At 32.8% G+C, this 22,365-nt stretch overlaps 2 protein-coding genes across 4 annotated transcripts in view; one reads left to right on the top strand and one right to left on the bottom strand.

Moving 5' to 3' along the window:
- Window positions 1-22,365, bottom strand: part of LOC146540078 (progestin and adipoQ receptor family member 4) — a 75,046-nt gene that overhangs the window by 23,759 nt on the left and 28,922 nt on the right. The gene's annotated exons all lie outside the window — the stretch shown is intronic.
- On the top strand, window positions 6,937-9,198 carry LOC146540079 (uncharacterized). Of its 3 annotated transcripts, none has more exons than XM_085207812.1 (2): window positions 6,937-8,582; window positions 9,021-9,198. In XM_085207812.1, exons 1-2 carry the CDS (start codon window positions 6,998-7,000, stop codon window positions 9,179-9,181), a joined length of 1,746 nt encoding a protein of 581 aa, XP_085063938.1. In that variant the 5' UTR covers window positions 6,937-6,997; the 3' UTR covers window positions 9,182-9,198. The 3 variants fall into 3 exon arrangements, with proteins under 3 accessions (XP_085063938.1, XP_085063935.1, XP_085063936.1); XM_085207809.1 differs by having other exon boundaries at window positions 6,937-8,906; XM_085207810.1 differs by having other exon boundaries at window positions 6,937-8,874; window positions 9,021-9,160.

The raw sequence follows: 22,365 nt of genomic DNA, 5'->3' as shown, positions 1-22,365 counted from the left end.
CCACTTTATAAGTCGATACGATTTATGGTCTTAAAATCGAAAAGGTTAATATTTTTTTAGAATATTGAAAAAAAGGAACTTAGCGGGATTTGAACGCACGCTTCCGGAAACCATTCCTAAGTGTAGAATAACACTTGAAAAGTGTTAAGATAAGAATCATATTGTCTTATCACTACTGCTATATGGGATGCGTAAAAATATATAGAAGTCAATTTACGATCGGTTCTTTCGCCATATCTAATATAGACGGATATTGATGGCTTTCTAAAGAAATAGCTTCAAATAGTGATGGGCGCAGCGAGCACGGCCTTGAGCTGGAACCTCAAAGGTTACGCTATTGTTACCCCACCTTTATCCCATACAACGGTACGTACTAGACGGAGTATAGATCGGCTAAGCGCAATCTTATCTAGATATAGATGGGGGCTTAGTTATTATTATTTCAATCTATACTAATGTTATAAAGATGATTTTGTTTGGTTCAACTCGCTAAACTCAGGAAATATAAAAGGAAATTTATTTCAAAGTTTCTTTTCCCAATTTTCTTAAATCGTTTAGTAAAGTGAATATAAACAAATACACGTTATCTTCTAAAAAAATAACCACGCAATTATATAACAGAAAATATAGTTATGTAACAGAAAAGTGCGCCATTAGGTAACTGCATGTGCAGATAGTACTTGATCTCGTAAGGTTTCATGCCTATTATGCAGTAGTTAAGATGCGTCAGAGTGTTCTAGTATTCCGTTTAATATGCAATAACTTTGTATAAAATTGATTTAAAAAATACAGTCGAATTGATAACCTCCTTCTTTTTGAAGTCGGTTAAAAAAGTTCCACTGAGCTGCGCAGGTTCTTCTCAGGTCTGAGCCATTTGTTTTAGTTAACTGGTGGTGAATTATTTGACGTTTAAGAAGTGAAACATGTACCTTTTTATTTTTCACTTTGACTTTGTGGAGAGCTTGAATTTTTATATATATATAAAAAAAAAACAGCTTCACGCTGTACCCCGCACACAGTAGGGTAAGCAGAGGGAACCTAGTGCTAAGACATTCCGTTCCCCACTTTCTGCCGAATTCTGGAGGCATTGCGTGTTGAGTGGCAGAACTCAACGCCGCGCTTTGCCGCGACACCGGAGCGAAGAAATGGAAATATAAACGTAAATAAATATTTCACTTCCTCGGGTGGGGATCGAACCCACAACCGTCGCTTTACTGTCACACCCCCTCTAATTTTTAAATAACATTGTATTATTACGATTATAGATATTCTTTAAAGACAGGATAAATACTGATAATGGTTCAATTATTTTATTAATTAGCTTGTTAGATTGTTTTCTAATAATTATGTAGTTTTCCATATAATTATTTAATTATCTTAGTTCGTTATGCGGCATTTGAAGGAATAAGTTATTTTCATTTCCTCGTTCTGGTTAGAAGATTAAACACGGTAAACAGAGTGTTTAACACTAGGTTCCTTCTAAAACGACAAATACTGTAAATAGCGGCAGGAATCTTACATTATGTACAAAAAAAGTGAAATATTTATTAAAATTTATATTTTTAGTTCTTCGCTCTGATGTCGAGGCAAAGGGCGGCGTCGAGTTCCACCACTTAACATGCAATGCCTCCAAAATTCGGCGAAAAGTGGATAACAGAGTGTCTTAACACTAGGTTCCCTCTGGCTACCTGCTGTGTTTTTTACTTAATAGTTATAACCTACATGAATATGTTTAGAAGACATTGTACACATAAAAAAGTATGTTTCTTGTAATGATATTTTAATAGCCGATGTGTCATCCGCATTCTACTTTTTTAAAGTATAAAAACTTATCATATTTCTAGTAAAAAACAAAAATACTTATGGGTCATAATCAGAAAAGTGGACATTTTCGAATTCGTAACGTAACTGATAAGTAACAACACTGATAAAGTTTGTTACGAAACTGATGACATAAGGCATTATACACAACAAAATAACGATATTATATGAATAAAACTATTGTTTTTTTTATTTAATGAGACACAGATCAAAATTTTAAAGGTTCAATCGTTGAATTAACAGAGTATAAATGTAAGAAGAAAACATAACAAAGTGAGAATATTAACAATATAATAATGCTAGTTCGTAACGTAATAAACTTATATTTCTAGTTAGAGATCACAAAGTTAATGATAAAATTAAATTCACTTTAAAATATATCAAAATTTGAGTCGTTATCATTGGAATTAAGTTTAATTCTTTGTAAGTGTTTATTCCGCATATCTTCATATTTAATAGGATTGGTCTTTTTAAGACGTTCTCTATATCTAAAAAAAAAAAGCATTTGTTTCAGCATTTGACATAGGAGCTTACGCTTACTGAAAATACAAAAATATATATCAAAAAATAATAATCACAAAATCACAACTAATTTCAGAAAGAATAAAAATAAATTTTAACTAAATCGGTTCAGCTGTTTCTGAGATTAGCGTGCACAAACACATAGACAAACAAGCAAACAAGCAAAAAAACTTAAAAATCATTATTTTTGGTTACTTTACGTTATGAAAAGTCACTAATAGTTTTTTTCATATGCCAGCAATTTTTTTTTCTTATATACATATCTTCCATATACAAGCACCGGTTCGATAAAATTTTATTATAAACATATATAAGAAAACATTGGTACCGTAATTGTGAACTAGGCTTCATATTTTCTCAGTTTCGTTACGTAACGAAATATAACGAAATTGAGAATGAAGCCTGAGAAATTCTAACCTTTTTAAATATTTGCTCATAAGCCACGTGTTGCATGTGCAAGCACTGACGTTCTTTTTTGAGATTTTGTAAAAAGAAGCAAATAACATAAACAAGAAAACGAAATTATAGAATACTTACCAAAATAAAAGCCGTTTATAACCCTGAGATGTAATTTTACGCATTCCCTTTAAAACATTTGAACCCCTCAACTGCAGCGAGAACACTACTGGTTGTAGCTACGACAGCATTGACTTTTAGAATAATGGTGCCACAATAAAAACTAATATTAAATACCATCCAAAATAATTGCGTTCATATTTTAATTGTACGTTACTAGCCCTGAGTAACAAAAAGACAATATTTTGGGACAAATTTAGTTAATTAATATATATTATTTATTAAATAATGTATCAATAAAAGTAGTTCTATTTAATATTATGCATAAAGTAAAGTAATATAAACATACCTGAAATCAAATAAAACCATAAACATTCGTAACAAATCAATTTTTAAAAAGTAAAGTGGTGAATGGGACACGAAAAATTGTATGGAAGCATTTTGAAAGGTTTTTTGCAACTAACAAAAAATACTATTAAAAGCCTTAATACATTTAAAATATTACAAAAATCTTTAAGTTAATAAGTAAATTTATCTTAAATGGCAAAATATTTAAATGATCTTTAAAATTGTATTTTTAAAACGCATTCAAAGTAGCGGGACAAGAAAAGACACAAAATGTGCACTTTTTCCGATTATGACCCTTATATAAGAAGATAAGACGAATGAAACATTTTCAATTTTCAACAAATTTGGATTTATTTCAAAGTTTACGATATTTCGATTGAACGTGTTTTCAATTGATATTTCACGACACGTTCAGTTGAAACCTAAGACTTGCAGTATTAACCACATAAAAAATAATTTGATTTTAAAATAAAAATGAATCACTATATTTTTTTGTACTATACATATTTGTTATATCTAAATTTGCAGGTATTTTATTCCGCATAAAGGAGGTCCTCTGCCTGGTGTTAAGACACTCCGTAGCAGAACTCAATGTCGCACATTATTTTGCAAATGGAGTATAGGATAATTTATTCCCCGAGTGGTAATCGAACCCACAATCATCGCGTTTACCCACTTACCCCACGTTTTAGTCAAACGTTATGATAAAATATTAAAATTACATATTTTTGAGGTCATCGTGGCGCAGGGAGACAAAGTGTGACTGTCACACGAGGGTAGTGGGTTCGATACCCATTCGGGGGAATGAATTATTAATACTTTATATTTTTATTTCTACACTCTAGCACCAAGGCAAAGGCCCTGTGTTGAGTTCCGCCACTTGACACGCAGTGCCTCGAATAATCAGCGAAAAGTGGGGAACGGAGAGTCTGTACAATTGGTTCCCTCTAACTACCCTGCTGTGTGCGGGATACAACGTGAAAGTGATTTCTTAACCTTATTTTTCCCATATACAAAAAAAACAAAAGATGACTACAATATTTTAATAGCGTGCAAGAGTAGAAAGACAATACACAACTTTTACATTTAAATTATTAATGTAAATGTTTGAAACAAGCCATCAGTTTGATTAATGATCATAATATTATTGTAACGCTATACACCGGCTATTATTAAACGCCAGTTCGTATAATCCGCGTTATTAAATCGCCAATATTAGCATAGCGGACCCGACATAGTCCGAGAGGCGCCTGTTCAATATCGATTCTATAAAATTGTTTATACTATTTTCGATGATTTCGTTATTTTTGATAGAAAGTGTTATGCAATAGTTATTTTACTTTTCTTATATCAAATTTGTAGCAATTGGGGTGCATCTTAATATACATATAATTGTTACTTAATTTCTTCTGAAACTTTCTGTGTACATATACAGAATGTAAACAATGCTATTCATATGATTAGAATAGCTTCACGGTGTATCCCGAGTTCGACTAGCCAGAAGCCAGCAATCGAACCCAGAAGCGTCGCGTCTACAACGACATGGCCGCTGCGCCATGATGGTCTCTAAGCACCCTTACATTTTAATAATAATTTTCGTCAGCGATACAAATTCGTCGTCACTATCTATGGAGATAAATATTGCTTAATAAAATTAAGAATAAAGTTTTACCTATTTCTAATTAAAGATTTTTTTTACTGTGATACTTTTTGTGATATTGAAATTGTGTTATTTTAAATCACGTTTACCTTTCCGCTTATAATTAACGCGTAACGAGTTTAATTAGATGTGATTAATTATGTAATAATGACTTTCATACATAGATTTTAATATAGGAAGGTAGGTGTATTTTATCTTTTTTGTTGCTTTCTGTGTCAAAAGAATATATTTGAGATCTAATAAGCTTATTAATGTAAGAAACAAGCAATTTTTTCGATACAAGCATAATAATGATTATTAGGTAGACTGAGCAAATAATATTTAGTATGTTGCGAAGAAATAGGCATTTCTATGTTATTACTTTTTATATTTTTTGTATCACGTTCTTTTTTTGGCTTTTCTAAATTGAGAACTGTAATGATATTTGTAATGATTATTATTATTATTTTCTTACATTACGTTACGTTTGTTTGCCTTGTCTTTTCCATACGGATCACCAGATGGTAAGTGATCACCTTCGCCCACGACCCCGTTTTACAAGAGACGTACTCAATGACTCATAAATTGGGCAGAAAGTAGGAGACGGAGCGTCCCAACATTAGTTTTCTTAGTCTACCCTGGTTTATGCGGGATATATAGTGAAGATAAAAAAGTAAAACAATACTCTTATCCTTATAATATAAGCATATGCTAATAAATATAGCATTAGATACATATCAATTAATACTATAGTAATAATTTTCAAGCGTAACCAATTGAAAGTGAAGCTAACACGTTAAATAAAAGCGAAGCACAACTTGCATTGTGAAGGAGCCCGCATTCCCGAAGGGGATCGGAAGAAATACACTGGAAATGCAACGACATTGAGACTATATTTGTTTTTAAAGAAATATTTATTACGTTTTTATTTTATTATAATAAATAAATTTTTATTAATATTATTTTAAAATATTTTAATGGACATTGGGAGTTTTTTTGAGCTGGTGACCTAAAGCTAGGATATTCCGTTCTCATTAAGACTCTTCTGTTCTCTTTCCGCCGAATGTTGGAGGCATCGCGTGTAGAACATGGGAACTCAACGTCGCGCTTTAGCCTCATTACCAGAGCGAGGATATAAAAATATTCAATATTTTATTTCCTCGAGTGGGAATAGAACCCATAACATATCGAGTTTGCAGTCTTTTGTGCCCTTGCGGCCTCATTTAAAAAAATATAGGTTATTATTAATCTTTTCGAATACAAGAAGCTCACAATTTACTTTTTCTTATAAATAATGTAAAATGGAAAGCTACAAAAGGTTCCAATTTATATTTCTAAATATTCAAAATGGTTTCAATACAAGAAAATGCAACTTGTCTCAGTTCGAAAATTGTAATTCTGCATAATAATGTAATACAACTTTTATTTACTTTTTCATTATTCTGCAGTTTCTTTGTTAAAGTTTATATTCATAAATATTTATTTATTCATCACAAACATCAATTTAGGCCGGTCACTTAACAATGTCGACAGTCCTAATTCCAATAATCCTTCCATTTGGCTTAATGATTTTGCAGACAAATTAGCTCCTCCTTTTGTTCCATCACAAGACCTCCTTACATCCACGCTGGTTGAATCTTCAGAGGAAATGGATACCTCCTTTTCCTTTGAAGAACTCAAAAACATCTTAGCGGATTTAAAAGACACTAGTCCAGGAGAAGATGGTGTCTATTATTCTTTCATCACTAGACTTAGTGAGAAAGCTAAACTCGTCTTTTTAAGTATAATTAATAATATATTTCAATCAGGCAATATCCCCAACTCGTGGAAATCCCAAATTATTGTCCCTATCCTTAAACCTGGAAAATGTTCATCTGATCCTAACTCTTACAGACCCATTGCCCTATCATCAACATTATCAAAAATTACTGAGCGGCTTTTAAAAAATCGACTGGAATGGATAGTGGAAAGTAGAAATATCTTAGCTCCCTCTCAGTTTGGCTTTAGAAAGGGGTTAAGTACTACAGATAGTCTCAGCATTTTTGCTACAGACATTCGAAAAGCTTTTGCCAAAGGAGAGTATTGGTGGGTGTTTTCCTAGATGTTGCCTCTGCGTATGACAATGTCCTTCCTCCGGTGCTCAGGCAGAAAATGCAACAGCTGAGCATCCCGCCGAGGTTGATCCATTTCATATGTAATTTGCTAACTGGTAGAACGGTGTCTGTTAAACATCCCCTTCTTACTGTTCCTCCCAGACATGTCTGGAAAGGACTTCCTCAGGGCTCAGCTCTCAGTCCTCTGTTGTATAATATTTACACACATGACCTCGAATTGTCTGTTAATAATTTTTGTAATATCCTTCAGTATGCTGATGACATCGTCCTTTATCACAGCTCAAATTCTGTGGAGGACATAACTTATCGATTAAATACTGCTTTGCACTACCTTAACCAGTGGCTCTCTTCACATGGTCTGGCATTATCTGTAGCAAAGTGCCAGGCGGTGGTTTTTACCAAAAGGAGAGTTATACCAAACTTTGAAATTGTTTATGATAATCAACACATAAATTTTGCAGAAAATGTTAAATTTTTAGGCATGGTTTTTGATAAAAGACTGAATGGAATTGCCCATGCTGAATATCTCACTAGAAAGTGTGAAAAAGGCATTAATGCTTTAAGAGCTGTATCTGGTGTGTGGTGGGGTGCACACCCTTATACTCAAAAACTACTGTACAATGCCATAATCCGTAGTCATATTGATTACGGATTGTTTGTTCTAGACCCCTTTAACAAAGTTGCTACTGAAAAACTTAATCGTATACAATACAAGTGTCTACGCATTATTTTAGGTGCAATGAAGTCTTCCCCCACCAATGCTCTGCAGGTGGAGTGTGTGGATCCTCCCCTTCCTATCCGCCGACAATTCCTGTCTGACCGATTTGTAGGCAAAATGTTACAGCTGTCTTCCCATCCCTTATTGCCTAAGCTATCTGAGCTAGCCGACCTCATCCCCCGCGGCAAACCGCTCCCATACTTGCTCAATAGCTTCCTTAAAATTACTTCCCTTCCTCATCCCTTGTCCAGTAGTCCATCTAATCCTTTATTTTGTACGCCTTATCGGGCTTTAGTACACCATCCTTCTGTTATCACTAATCTTGGCCTATCCAAGGGAGCTGTTGACACCAATGCAATGTTTCAATCCAAGGTAAATGAAAATTGGCCAAACCATGTCCTCATCTTTACAGATGCATCGAAGCTTTCAAAGGAAAGCTGTGTTGGTGCAGCTTGCTGGATACCAAAATTCAAAATTATATTACAATTTAAATGTCCTCCCGAATCATCTGTGTTTACAGGAGAGGCTGTTGCTTTGTTGGAAGCAATCCTGTTCACACTCTCCCACGATTTTAAACAGACTGTTATCTTTACTGACTCATTAAGCTGCATATTGGCTATAAAGGGAAATCCGTTTCATAGTAGATTGAGATCTTCCATAATTTTAAGGATTCGTGAAGAACTGTACTCATGTTATCTAAAGGGTTTAGATGTTACTTTGGCATGGATTCCAGGGCATTCTGGAATCAGTGGGAATGAATCTGCAGACTCTTGTGCTAAATTAGCCATCCAGTGTGGTACTTTAGATCACTTTTCTATTTCGGCTCAGGATCTGCTGTCTCTTGCACAAGCTCATTTGGATTTGTCATGGACTAAATTCTGGGAATTGTCAAAATCTCAGAAAGGTAAGTATTATGCCACTATTCAACCCAATATCCCAAGGCGACCTTGGTTTTTTTCTCAAAAAATTACTGAACGGAGGGTTTTATCAACTATTTGTCGTTTGCGCCTTGGGCATGCTTGTACGCCTGTGCACCTAGCCAAGATCAGGGTCAGGGACCACTCACTGTGTGAATGTGGGCTGGACGACGGTTCACCTTCCCACATACTTTTTTCCTGTCCTAAATTAATTCATCCCTTATATGATGTTCTTCCTTATAAAGTTCCCCGTCCTCTTAGTGTTCAATGTTTGTTAATGTTTGTGTTTAGTCCTCTATGTAAATTTTTATGTAAATATATTAGATATAATAATATTAAACTATAAATTAATATATTTGTAAAATACTATTTACTACTAACTCATGTTCATGTATATATTTATTTTATGATTTTTTATTTTATAGGTGAAGGCAACACTTTAACTGGACTCTTTTTGACATGCATTCTCCTATCGTGTAATATAATCTCTTTTTTACCGTACAACCTCCTTTGTGTGTTCTCCATACAACGTGACATTGGCGAAGTGAATAGTGCTCAACTGGCACGCTCGAAGCGCCATAAATAAAGAACCGAACCGAACCGAGATTAAACATATTTTTTGATTAAGCATATTATTGAAATTTATAAATCTAAATAAAACTATTCTGTTGTGCGAGTAACTGACAGGTAACGCACAGACGAAACTACGCTATGATTCTTAAATTTCCTGAAATTCCTACGGGTCCGGTAATTCTACGAAGTTCCTATAGATAGACAGGTTAGTAGATCGTAAATAATGTATAAGAAAATTAAGGCGACCCCATTACAGAGGTCTGCTTAGATCGAGCGTGTCCTCTACGCTACAAGAATGATACTTAGTCCCTTACGTTACCCAGAAATTGTTACCATACTGGTTTAATGTGCATGTAGATCGTAGATATGTACAGTAAGATTCATATATCTTAATTTAATATTGAATATACTAAATGTATAGGTAGTTATTTAATTTTAAAATATGTTGATATTTCATATTAAGAGAGAAGAGAGTTTTGAAACACTTTTCATAATAGTTATTATATTATGGATCATTTACAACTTTTTTACATTAACATTTTTTACATTTATCAACACGTAATGCCTCCAGAATTCGGCGGAAAGTAGGCAATGGAGTGTCTTAACACTAGATTCCCTCAGCGTGAAGATGATTATTATAAAACTAAAGAGTATTTTTGGTTGGTTGCACGCTCTTATCTCAGGAACTACTGGTTCAATTAGAAAAATATTTTTGTACTGGATAGTCCATGTATTGAGGAAGACTATAAGTTATAAGGTATATACGGTCTATGTTACCTCGAACACTAAATAAATGTCTAAACTAAGCAACGGGCTCTATACTATTGATATAACTGTTATATATCTAGTAATAGAACATTTTATTCTTCCAATGTTTTGCGTAGTAGTGGACTAGATGATCCTTTTTTAAATATATTAAAATACCTTGGAGCGAATAGTAAAACAGTGTTCTACTTTTTTTAAACTAGATTATTTTTAATCCCCGTGCAACACTGTTACTGTAACTTCAGCCCCCAGTAATGATAAAAAACCGGTCAAGTGTGAGTCGGGCTCGCCCATCGAGGGTTCTGTACTAATTGCAGAATTATAGTTCAACGGAAATATAGTTATAAAGTCGACTACTAATCATAAAAACAATTCACCTAATATTTTTTATTCTTAGCATTATGCCTCACGTAGCAAAGTAGATAGAGGGAACCTAGTGTTAAGACACTAATTTTTCCAATACCCGCCGCTTATTATGCTTTATTACCAGAGCGAAGAAATAGAAAAAGGTCATTCCTTCGAGTGGGATTGAATAATAATAATATTACATTAAAATAATAGAGCCTTTTTATATTATTAATATTAATGAAGATCCCGAGTCGCAGTGAGCCGAAAGTGTCGTTAAAGTCGCTCTCTGGAAAATCTCTGTGTAAAATCCACCATCTGGCAAAAAACGATTTCGCGGTCGGATTCCTGTTTTATTAAAACGAAAAATATTTGGACAGAAAATAAAGAGAGGGATAATTATTTATATATTTTTTATATAATTAACAATGTTGGGTGGTGTATGCCTAACTAGCATTACCTGCTAACATGATAGTTAGGGGTTCAAATATATTAAATAAAATTCATAACAGTTCAAAATAAATATATTTTCATTGTATGTATAAAATACGGAAGATAGTAATGTTAAAAGTGACTCTGTAGAGTATGCATAGAGTATTTAAAAAGGATAAAATGTTAAAATAACTTTTTAGATAACTTTTAAAGATTTATTTTAAAAAATATATATATTTAAAAATAATTATAATTTCTTTATTTTAATTAAAAATGATTTTAATGGTATAATTGTTCAGCGTTACCGATGATGTATGTTTTTTTAGCTTTACATTGTATCCCGCACAAAGTAGAGTAGGCGGATGGATCCCCGAAACCTTAAGACACTCAGTTCTCATTAACAAACTTCCGTTCCCTACTTTCCACTGAATTCTAGATACATTGCGTGTTGAGTGACGGAACTAAACGCCGCTATTTATATGTTTATATCATAACAGGTCAAAATCTTCCAACTGAATAAAGATTCAATGCTCGACCACTCTAAAAGACTTAGAATTATTAAACATATTTTAAGCTACGCCGATCAATGAAAATGTACGACCAACGCCGGAAGGGATGTAAATAGATCACTTATTTATACAAGAGATTAAGGTATTTGGGTGGATTACTCGGTTACATTCTATCTTATTTTAAATATTATTATACATTTGTTTTACTTGTTATTTGAATTTGGCTATTTTTTCAAATGTTTTTAATTTTATTTCACTACTGCGAGGAAGGTTATTTTTAACCGACTTCTGTAAGAAAAGGAGGTTATCAATTCGACTGTATTTTTATTTTTTTTTTATGTTTGTTACCTCATAACTTTTGACTGGGTGAACCGATTTTGAATTTTTTTTTTTGTTTGAAAGGTGACGCTTCCCGAATGGTCCCATTTTTTTTTGGTCCATGTCTGACAATGGTATCTATGAGAAAATCACATAAGTCTTAAATTTGCATTAGGTATGTGCGCAACAAATAGACGAATAACTCAATGTCGCGCCAACCGATTTTGATTATTCTTTTTTTATTTGAAAGGATACACTTCAAGGATAATTTAGTGAAAGTTTGGTTAGGTTCCGATTATGGGATCCGGTGAAAATTTAGAAAGTTTGGTAAAAAATTGATTATACTGTAATAGTTACAAGCAAAAACTTTTTAAATTGATGTCAGAGGTGTCAAGCTAATGCTACAACACCTTTACTACAATATCTAATTACTAAGCCTGTTTGTTTTACTTGGCACCGACTTCAACATTATAAAATCTTTATATAATTATTTTTCACTTTTTAGTTCCTTGTTAGAAGTCGGTTTTTGTTTTTGTTAAAAATTAATTTATATAAATGTCACTGCTTTAAAAGTCTAAGATGTATGAAGTAGTATGTAAGTCTTTATTAGAGTTTTCTTGTTCTACGACAACTACGACTTCGGAAAATACCAACAAATACATTACAATATATTGAAATTAGAAAAAATAATGACTTAACTAGTTTCACATTTCATTACACCTATATTTAATGAATTTGCTTCTTTGCTTATACTAATTCCAAAAAATATTACGTAATATTTTAACTTAACTGCAAATGAATAGTAAGTCAACAATTTTTTTGCATGCCTTTACATAAATGGAGGCCTGTCCTGGCGCAGGGGCAAAAACGTGTGACTGTAAGCGCTACAGGTTATAGGTTCGATTCCAACTCCAATCGCTCTGATAACAAGGCAAAGCACGGCGTTGAGTTCCGCCAGTCAATATGCAATGCCTCCCGAATTCGGCGGTAAGTGGAAACAGAAGTGTCTAATTGTGAACTTAGACACTTCTGTTTCCACTTGTTGTCTTAACACTACCTGTATCTGTAGAGAACAACTTTGAAACAAAATGAACATTTTGAAGTTCAAAAATAGAATTTAGAGGTAACATTAGATCTCATTCTGTATTCTGGTCGTCGGGCGTGAAGTAAGAGCTTATTAATGTAAAGCTTTTCATTATTTCTCGCACAAAGTTTCTCTCTTTGGAAAGTTTTCTTCATAACGATCCTTTAGAAAGGAAGGAAAAAGTTGATGATAACGAACTAATTGTAAATTGTAAAAAAAGTCGGCTAGAACACGTTTATGTATTTTTTAACTAACTTCTTTTTTTAAAAGGAACAATTTCTATATTCGTTAACTTTATATTTCTGTAACATTTGTGTCGATTTCTCAGTTTTTATATTTGACAGAATATACTACCCCATTGGTGCCATTGTCACCAAATCAGGATCTAATGATGGAATCCCAGGAAAGGCGAGGAAAACTTAAGAATTTTATAAGCACGTAGTATGTGTGTTCATATAATATCTTATATTATAATTAACATTTTTTTGCTTCCTGTAGTCTTCACCTATGAGCCCAGTAACGAGCTGATGATGATAGAAGACCTAACTCCTTAACGATCGGGAGCCAGTGGATATTTTTTTTAATATTATGGGGATTTTTAAAAGGCTAGTGGTATTTATTCTATTAAGTTATATGGATGTTAGCTGGTGAGTGTGTGTATAATTCTTGAATTCGTAATTATTGAATTGTGTCTTTGCATATGCTGATAATAACTTGTGTAAAGATTGATAAATGAACTGAACAATAATATACAACTTACTTCGAGCGCCGAGGATGATGTTAAAACTGATTAGAACTAAATAACACACACACATAAAAGAAATAACTTAAATTTTTAATCTACTTTAAAAAGGGGGAGCTTTTAATTTTGTAGGTTTTTGCAAAAAAATGTTTTTAAATGTATACAGAGGCAATGTTTTCATTTAAATTATATTGAGGAATTTACATTCAAAACACTAGCTATCTTTATACGTTTATATATTAGAGGTTCATAAATAAAACTACTCTAATTAGTTTAATTTGATACATGGAATAAAAAAGTTTAAAATAGAATAGAAATGGGTTAAGTATAATATTGTGGAATGAAAAGCTCTTTAGCAACAAGCGACATTGTAAATTGATAGAAGCCTCGTCACTATACAATGGCTGAATAGGAAATTTATTTAACGGAACATTTAAATTCATTTAATCTTATTTAATTTAAAAAAACTATTTCACGCTCCATCCTGCACTTAGTAGCGTAGCTAGAAAAAGGTTAGTGTTAAGACACTTCGCTTCCCAATCTCCTCCGAATTTAAACTAGTCGTGGCGCAACACAAGCAAGCAAAACAAGGAAAAATAGGACTATTATTAAAAATAGCTTTAATGTCTGAACTTAATTATTTTAAAATTAATAATAGTAGTCAAATAGTATTTTAAGGAAGAAGTAAAAGCAACAATAATATTTTTTATATATTATAAAAAAGTTTTTTGTATGATACAAAAGTCATCTAATCATTCCAAGATTTTTTTATTTTCTGGATTAAGTTATGTTATCGTTGGATCTATCAATATCAATAACAAGTGTAATATGTAGAGATCGAAGTGTTTTAACAACAGGTTCTTCTTACTAAAAAAAACTAAAGATATAAGAAATAAAGTTTATAACGAAGTAGAAGTAAATAACGAAAACTTGTGTGTAATCAACCTAAATACACTTCAGGTAGGGACCGCAACCCTTCTGTTGTTAAAAAATGTAGAGGGTGCTACGAGAGCTTAATGATTTCCTGTCGTGAGTGCGTAACGCCGGCGCAAACTTATAAATAATTATTGGGCATTTATTATTGACATTATTTTGTTTGGTTTTTTTAAAATGACTAAGAATTGTTTTTTTTTCGTGTTTATTCTTATTTTAATTTTTTCTTCAGTTTTATGCTGTGTATCGAGCATTTAGCATTTTTCTCCTTTTCTCGGTGTCGACAAAGAGAACCTAAGTGTTATTCCGTTCTCAAATTTTCACTCAAATTCGGCACATTCTGTGTTGAGTGGTGCAGCTCTACTTACTAGTGCGAGGAAATGAAAATACTTCTTTTCATCGAGTGGAGTTTGAAGTTTTGAACCTACAAACGTCGAGTACTTTTACAGTCCAACGGCTTAAATTCATAGTTAGAATCCTTTTTTATTTTTTTATTTTTAACATAATCAAGCGAGCGAATTAGGCAATGCAACCAACAACGATCATTTGTAGTCAAAGCCTTTCCAAACACATATAGCGACTGTGGTCATATTGTATATATATTTTCTTGTAAATAAAAGATATAGAGATACTATTTTCTTTCAAACATAAAAACTTCTAACATTTCAAAATCCAATTACGTAATTCCAATAAAAATATAAGCATTTCAATTCAGACTCGATAGCGAGAAAGTTTTTAATTAAAGTACCTAGCAATAGTTTACCTTCGTCGCGTCGTGAAAGTGAAGTGGAGAGAAAGCGGCTTAATAAGGCGACCTGGTTACATAGACAGCGGACCTACTGACATTTTATGCTACCTGGGGACCTCGTTTTCACTTTAAACTTATCTTGTAATGCAGTAGTGACATTGTATAGTGACGACATTGTGATTATAACCGAACTGTAATTCTTAATTCTTAGTTTCATTTAAATTTTTAATTTTTAAATTATTCCCACTTGACATAATGAAATATTAATATTTTATTTTTTCGCTTTGGTAACGGAAGTGTTTTAAAGGGGAACGGAGTGTCTTATTAAATTATCATTTTCCAAAAGGGGAATCGAACCCACAACTATGGCGTTTAAGTCAAACGCTGTGCTATTGCATAACGACGATCTTGTACCTTAAATAGTAACATTGCTTTATTTAGTTACTAGTAATTTTATTATAAAGTTAGTAGAATAATCTATATATATAAAATCGAAAGGTCACTCACTCATCACGAAATCTCAGAAACTTCAAGTGCTAGGAATCTCAAATTTTGCATAGGAGTTACGTATAGGACGTAGGTGCTCGCTAAGACGGGAATTTGCAATATTTGACTCCTAAGGGGTTGTTTTTGGGGTCGAAAGTTTGTATGAAACTTTGTTACTACAAATGCTAGGAGTCTCAAATTTTGCACAGACGTCACTAGGACGTAGTCATGGAGACAGAAATTAATAATAACATAATTCACGTGGGTGAAACCGCGAGCGGGCCGCTAGTTCAATTATAAAGTTAGTAGAACAATTTTCATTAAAGTTACTTTATTACAACAAGAACACATAATAGTTACTTCATATGGCATGCGCAGAATGATGAGTGGAATTCTAAGTGCTACGGTGCTACGGCGTAGATATAGCGTCGCTTTTGAACGAATTTAGAAACGCTCGTCGAATAATTGACAAGGGAACCAATTCTTTGAAGATAATTTACTTTATTTCATAAAAAAACAACATTAAATCCGCAAAAAATAACAGCGAGTAAAAGGTCACAACTTTCTGTAAACGAATGAAACTCACTCTTGACCGGTTTTTATTGCTTTTAACCCACTCTGTGATGCAAAAATAGAATTGTAAACGAGCGACCCTCGTCGTCGTATTGTTTTAGAAGAGAAAAACGTAGCAGTTCATGTTGACAGAGGCCTCTTAAAGTCTAATCCATTAGGGGTAGAGTTCCGGATCTAATATTAATGGAATGAGAGGTAGTTATGAATACAGTTTGCTTAAGAAATAATGTAAATAATGCTTTAAATAAGTATTTTTGTTTGAATTTTGCATCGTTTTTATATTATTAAAGATATTTAAACAAACAGATGTAGGTCACGATTTAGCCGCTGTTATATTGACATATATTTTGATACCCAGATAATAATATAAAAAAATGTTTCAATAATTTTCTTTTAAAACAATAGTTGCATTTGGTAAAATAATGAAATTATTATAACATCTTTGATTTTCGCAATTATTACACATTTTAAATAAAATTCTTAAACCGGATTAATCGTATATTTCTAATGAAAATCAAATGAAACTTTCGTTGTGTAACTTTGGGTGATTTGTATAAACAAAAAAGAAACAAATTATGATTTCAATAGACTATACATAATTATAGAAAATAACCCATTTCCCGGTATTTCCAGACACGATCGTGCCATAATTGCATTTAATACAGCCCTAGCTTTCATTTATAATACGATTCAATCGTTGAAATTGTATACCATACCTAAACATATATTGAATTATAAAGTACTTCATGTCATCATAAAGTGCACGTGTACTCGTGGAATAGAAATTTAATTATATATTTTTAGACATAACTACCTATATGTACATATTATATGTAATTTTTTTTTTTAAATATATTTTATTAAATACTCGTAGCTATTAAAACATTATCTTCTTTTTTTCAGCTCGACGCTGTATCCATTAAGACACTCTGTTCCCCACATTCTGCCTACTTTCTACTTTCTTTTCTGTCTGTCTAAAGCGCCGTGCTTTTACCTTGGTACCAGAGAAATTAAAATATTAATGAATAACAATTTATTCCCGGGGTGAGAATCGAACTCACAAATATCGCGTTATAATCAAACGCTTATACTAAAATAGTTAAAAACACTTTCACATAAAAGAAATATCCTTAACCGTGATATAAAGTTAAAAATATAGTTTACATAGTGAACGCGGACGCACGCCACCGTGACGGAGCGAGGTGCACTTGACCCGCCCGCCTTACCTTGGTAAGCACGCTAACCAACTTCCTAACTATGTTCCTAAAGATTGTATGTCCATGAAAATCGAGCCCTATTAATTTACTTTAGAGAACCCTTTGAACTTGTTATTTTAATTCAAGCTTCTAAATGTCCCTTTTTGTGATATTTAATGAAAAGACAAGTTAACGATGTTGTTGATATTAATTTCGACTGAAAAGCGATTTCAGTATTTAAAACAGAAATATGATTTTAATAATGTAGCAATATAGCTTCGATTAAATCTACAAAGCGTCTGGAGAAATTAAGACTTATTTGGAAATATGTATATGTTGGAGTTGGATGTTGTGAGGATATTGCATCTCTATAATGAATCAGTAAACTTTTATAGAAAATAGGTAGGTACATTTTTACTTTATAAAACTAATTTCATACTAGCAGTCAATAAGAAAAGGTTATAGTTTGGGTATTAATTAGTAACTGATGGTTGTAGATTTGCATTCGGGGAAACTTATTATTTTCAGTTTCTCGGACTGGTAAGAAAGCGAAGTATGACGTTGAGTTCCACCACTCAACACGCATCTCGAAAAATGGTGAACAGAGTGCCTTAGTCCTACTTCTGTACTTCCTCTGCGTACCCTGCTTCGTGCGGAAAATAACGTAAAGCTAAAAAAGCTCGAATACTAAGATCATCACTCACATCTTACCCTGCTAAATACGTAAAAAATTGAAAATAATAAAAAAACCATATACAAAAGTTAATATAAAAAAAGCATTCAAACAATCCTGAATCTGACACAAACATGTTGAATATTTAAATAGGAATTCACAAACCACGGATATTATAAATGCATAACAAATTAGTATTTCCATGACAAAATCTAATATGCGGTGGCGTGTTGGCGTGATGATGTCGATCACTGTAAACCCGTATCTGCCACGCCTTCATAAAAAAATCTATAGATATACGTATGTACGTTCTGTTGTTTGCTCATATAGCTGGAACATTTTATGTTTACGCATCTTCTGAATTATGTTACGTTTTGTATTTAGAGGTAGCTAGTAGTGTAACTCTACTTTTTTGCATGTACATTTTTTAGTTTCACGCATATAACAAAGTTGGCAGATGGAACCTGGGAACCTAGTGACAGTTTTTTCCCATTATGACACTTCGTTTCTTATATTCCGCCGAATTTTTGAAGCATTGCGTGTTGAGTGGCTCTTTGCCTCGTTACTAGAGTAAGGAATTGAAAATATTTTATTCCCCCGAATGGGAATCGGATTCACTGAACAAACTGTCGGATTTATAGACTCGCTTCATTACGATCTCAATATATATATGCACATAGATTATTATCCATTAATTATAATAATATAAATCAGGTTATCGTGGCGCACTCATACATCGACTCTTGTACTCTCTAACAAAACAAAGCGCAATTAAGAGTAAAATGATAGAGAAAAATAAGAATAAAGATAAGAATATAGATTTTGACCAGCATTGGGTTTCAGAGTCGCATTTATATTGCGAAAAGAAAGAATCACCGAACTTAATATTTATTACATTGTAGAGTTATTTACATTATAAAATGAGAAAACTTTATAATTACAATAAAACTTATGATTGAACATGCAAATACAGTTATATGATACACAGAAACATCGCAACTAAAATGTAAATGGAATCATGTCAACATAAATACATAATTCATAGTGGAAAAGCCGATTTAAAGGGTTCACCCACCGGTTGGAGCACCGCAAGATTTACGAGTGCCCAGCGCCACTACTCTGAGAAATGTTTGATATTCCACGAACAAACCGTCACTTAAGTCGTCTTAGGGGATATTTATAGACTGTAATTGAACTTTGAGAGCTTTTTGAGGGATCAAATGAGCATGTTTACTCTATATTGCTTAATTTTGTTTAAATGTAATTCTAATTCATAAAAACAAGAGGCTGAACTCAGGTGGCGTATCTTGACATTAAATACTCTTTGCCCATCTTGCTATGTAGTAGCGGAATGAAGCGTAAAGCAAAAAATAAATAGATAAATTATCGGGAGAGAGAAAAAAATGTGTTTTAAATAATAAGTATTATCAAAAGGAGAACCTTATGTTAAGTCTGTTCTCCATTTTCCACCAAATTCTGGAGCCATTGCGTATTGAATAGCGGGTTTTTAACGCAGCGCTTTGCCTCGACAAACGACGAACGGTGGATTGATGAAAAATTAAATTTAAATTTCATTTCCTCGAGTGGAAGTCGAACCCACCCACCCTGTGGTGTTCACAGTGACACCCTGAGTCCTGGCCTATGACTAGCCTCACAATTACCACATATCATATAACAATATTACAATATTAAAGAAAATGATTGTTTGTTGATTTATTCTTATATCCATAGAAACGATGCCGCAGGTCTAATATAGTTAAGCGTTAAATATATAATAGTTCGGCGCGCGCGGTCAACACTTTGGAACTGCATCGTGTATTTATACAATCGATTTGTCATTGTGACTTTAATAGCATTGTGTTTCAAGATTTGAATGAAAATTTATTTTATGTTGGTGACTTAAAATATTAGTTTTACGTTGTATCCCATATATTTCTGGGATATATAGAGTGAAATTTATGTTAAAACACTTCATAACTCAATTCAATATAGTATGTAGTTCTTTGATGACGTGTAAGTTAAGCATATATCACTTATAAAAAAATATGTTAGTACACTTTAGGAAAATGCATATTAAAAAAAAGCTAGAATTAAAAATTGCGTTCACCTATAAAAAACTAAATTAAAATCATTATAAATTATAGCAGATGCTCGATATCATCAACCACCAGAGTGCTTGCCAAGACGAATTCAACTAGTCCAAGCACAATGTCTTTAGTTCAGAAGTCCCTAAATTCACCATCCAATTACTGCTTGAGGCTCAAGTAGATATTATTTATTTATTTCAGAACAGAGGGTTGTGTTATATTTTACCAATTAATATTATCATTAAGATTTGATACGCAAAATGGTTGGGTTGGGTAAACATTTGTAATCCGCCATTTTGCTGAGGCGGCCATTTTGGATCCCATAGAAAACATAAATGTGAAATGAGAGCCAAGTTCAATGTTGGGTAATGCTATTAAGTCGTTCTCGACTTCATCGACAGGAGAAACTTTTTATTGCCAATTACTTATGCGGAAACAACTTGGACCTGAACGATTAAAGTGATAATAGCTAAAGTATCGCCAGAGGAATACTAACTTCACCCGAGATGGTGCTGAACTAGAAGTATTAATAAATATTAATAATAGAACTATGAATATTGTAATATAGAAATAATATTTGAATTGGTACCTAAATATATATGAACTAAATTATTAAAATTGTTCGTTTTTAAAATTGTATTCTGTTATTTGAGGAAATAGCGTGAAGATTAAAAAAAATATGAAAATTAGTTATTTTCTGATTTGCGTCGGACCTCGAACATATTCTGTCCCCTCCCAAGGCAAAAGGCAAACTTCCATTTATATCATGAATCTCTGAGCAGATGTTTGTTTGGAAACCCCATCTCGCAGCTGGTACGCATTTCGAGGAATATAATTCGGTTGAAATGTATATACATAAATAATTACGCGGAATTTTAAATAAAGGCTAATTTATATTTGTAGTAGGTTATATATGTTTTAAAGTAATTCGTTCTTGTACGTTTCTTTCGTAAAGTTCATTCCATTTGTTTAAAATGTCTTTTTCGACTTTTTAATTTTTTTTCTCTTTATGACATAAATAAATACAACATGGAGGCCGTGGTGTCAGAGTGATACGTGTGACTATGACGTCATGATTGTGGGTTCGATTCCCACTCACTTCTGGTAGCAAGGTAATACTGAGTAAAATCCCTGAACAATGAACTTAATTATGTAAATACCGTTAAAAAGTTTAGTAAATATAAGACTAATAATATAAGCATAAAATTGTCTGCAACTTCTCATTTTCTTCGTAAATTTTCATGAAAATTTGTATTTATTTTAAATCCTTTTCTCTTCTACAGTAGATATGACTTTATGCCAACTCGGAGAAAGGATTCATAAATAGTAAATAAACTTGAATGGCGAAACGGAAAGTTGTGGTAAGATATTTCGTATTATTTTTAGTATTTGCGTCACTAAGATGTCGGCTACGTCGTAGGCCGCAGTGCCCTCGTTTTGTCTATGGAAAACATATTATGTTATTTAATTTTATACAATAAATAGTTAGGAACGTGAGAAACCATGGAAGGTGTATTGTGATGGTAGTAGGATTGAATGTGACTGGGGGGAGAGTTTATCTTTTATCTTTGTTGAGATTCTTAAAAATTTCAGAAAATAAGGCAGAACAAAAAAACCATGCTTCGATTCGTCGACTTTGTAAGATGCGGCATTTACAAAGGCGAAAAAATACTTTTTCCACCCACAGTATACAATAGGCATAGTAAATGTATACAAATATAGATTTCTCAAAGCAAGTAAGTATTACAGTTTCACATGGCGTGCGATAAGGAAATAGCCTTGACACAATTTTGCACATATTGCTTATTTTGGAATTGGAAAGATTATCGCATCGCCCTGTAATTTAGGTGGAAATTCAGAAAATTTGGAACTATTGCTGAAGAAATAGTAGGTTAGGTTTTTTTGTTATATGTAAAAAAACGGAACCTAAGAAATATTAACACCGTTTCTTCGCAATGTTAATCCACAATGAGGTAAATAAGAAGAATTGAATTCATTCACATCAACACAAGATTAAAATGCCTTTAGTAACACGTGTTCTTATTGTGTTTTAGTTCTTAAGCGTTACGTTTAAATTATAAGGAAACTGCCATTTTTCCATTCTATTTTGTTGAAATATATACGGAGAACGCCATATTTATGCGGTGCTGGCAACAACTCCGAAAGGTGCACGTAGGCTTCGCTTGTCAGGGCCCTCTTCACGACGTGTTATATAGCTTATAAAAAGTTCGTATTGTAATATACTCCAGAAACAAAAGCAAAAGGTATCGTGCCTACTTTCACTGGCCTCGTACACAACATAAAAA

Source organism: Heliconius melpomene, chromosome 3, assembly GCF_056956725.1.
Source record: "Heliconius melpomene rosina isolate 202511_hmr_F chromosome 3, ASM5695672v1, whole genome shotgun sequence".
Classification (NCBI taxonomy): Eukaryota; Metazoa; Arthropoda; class Insecta; order Lepidoptera; family Nymphalidae; genus Heliconius; species Heliconius melpomene.
This window is presented reverse-complemented; position numbering and strand designations above follow the sequence as displayed.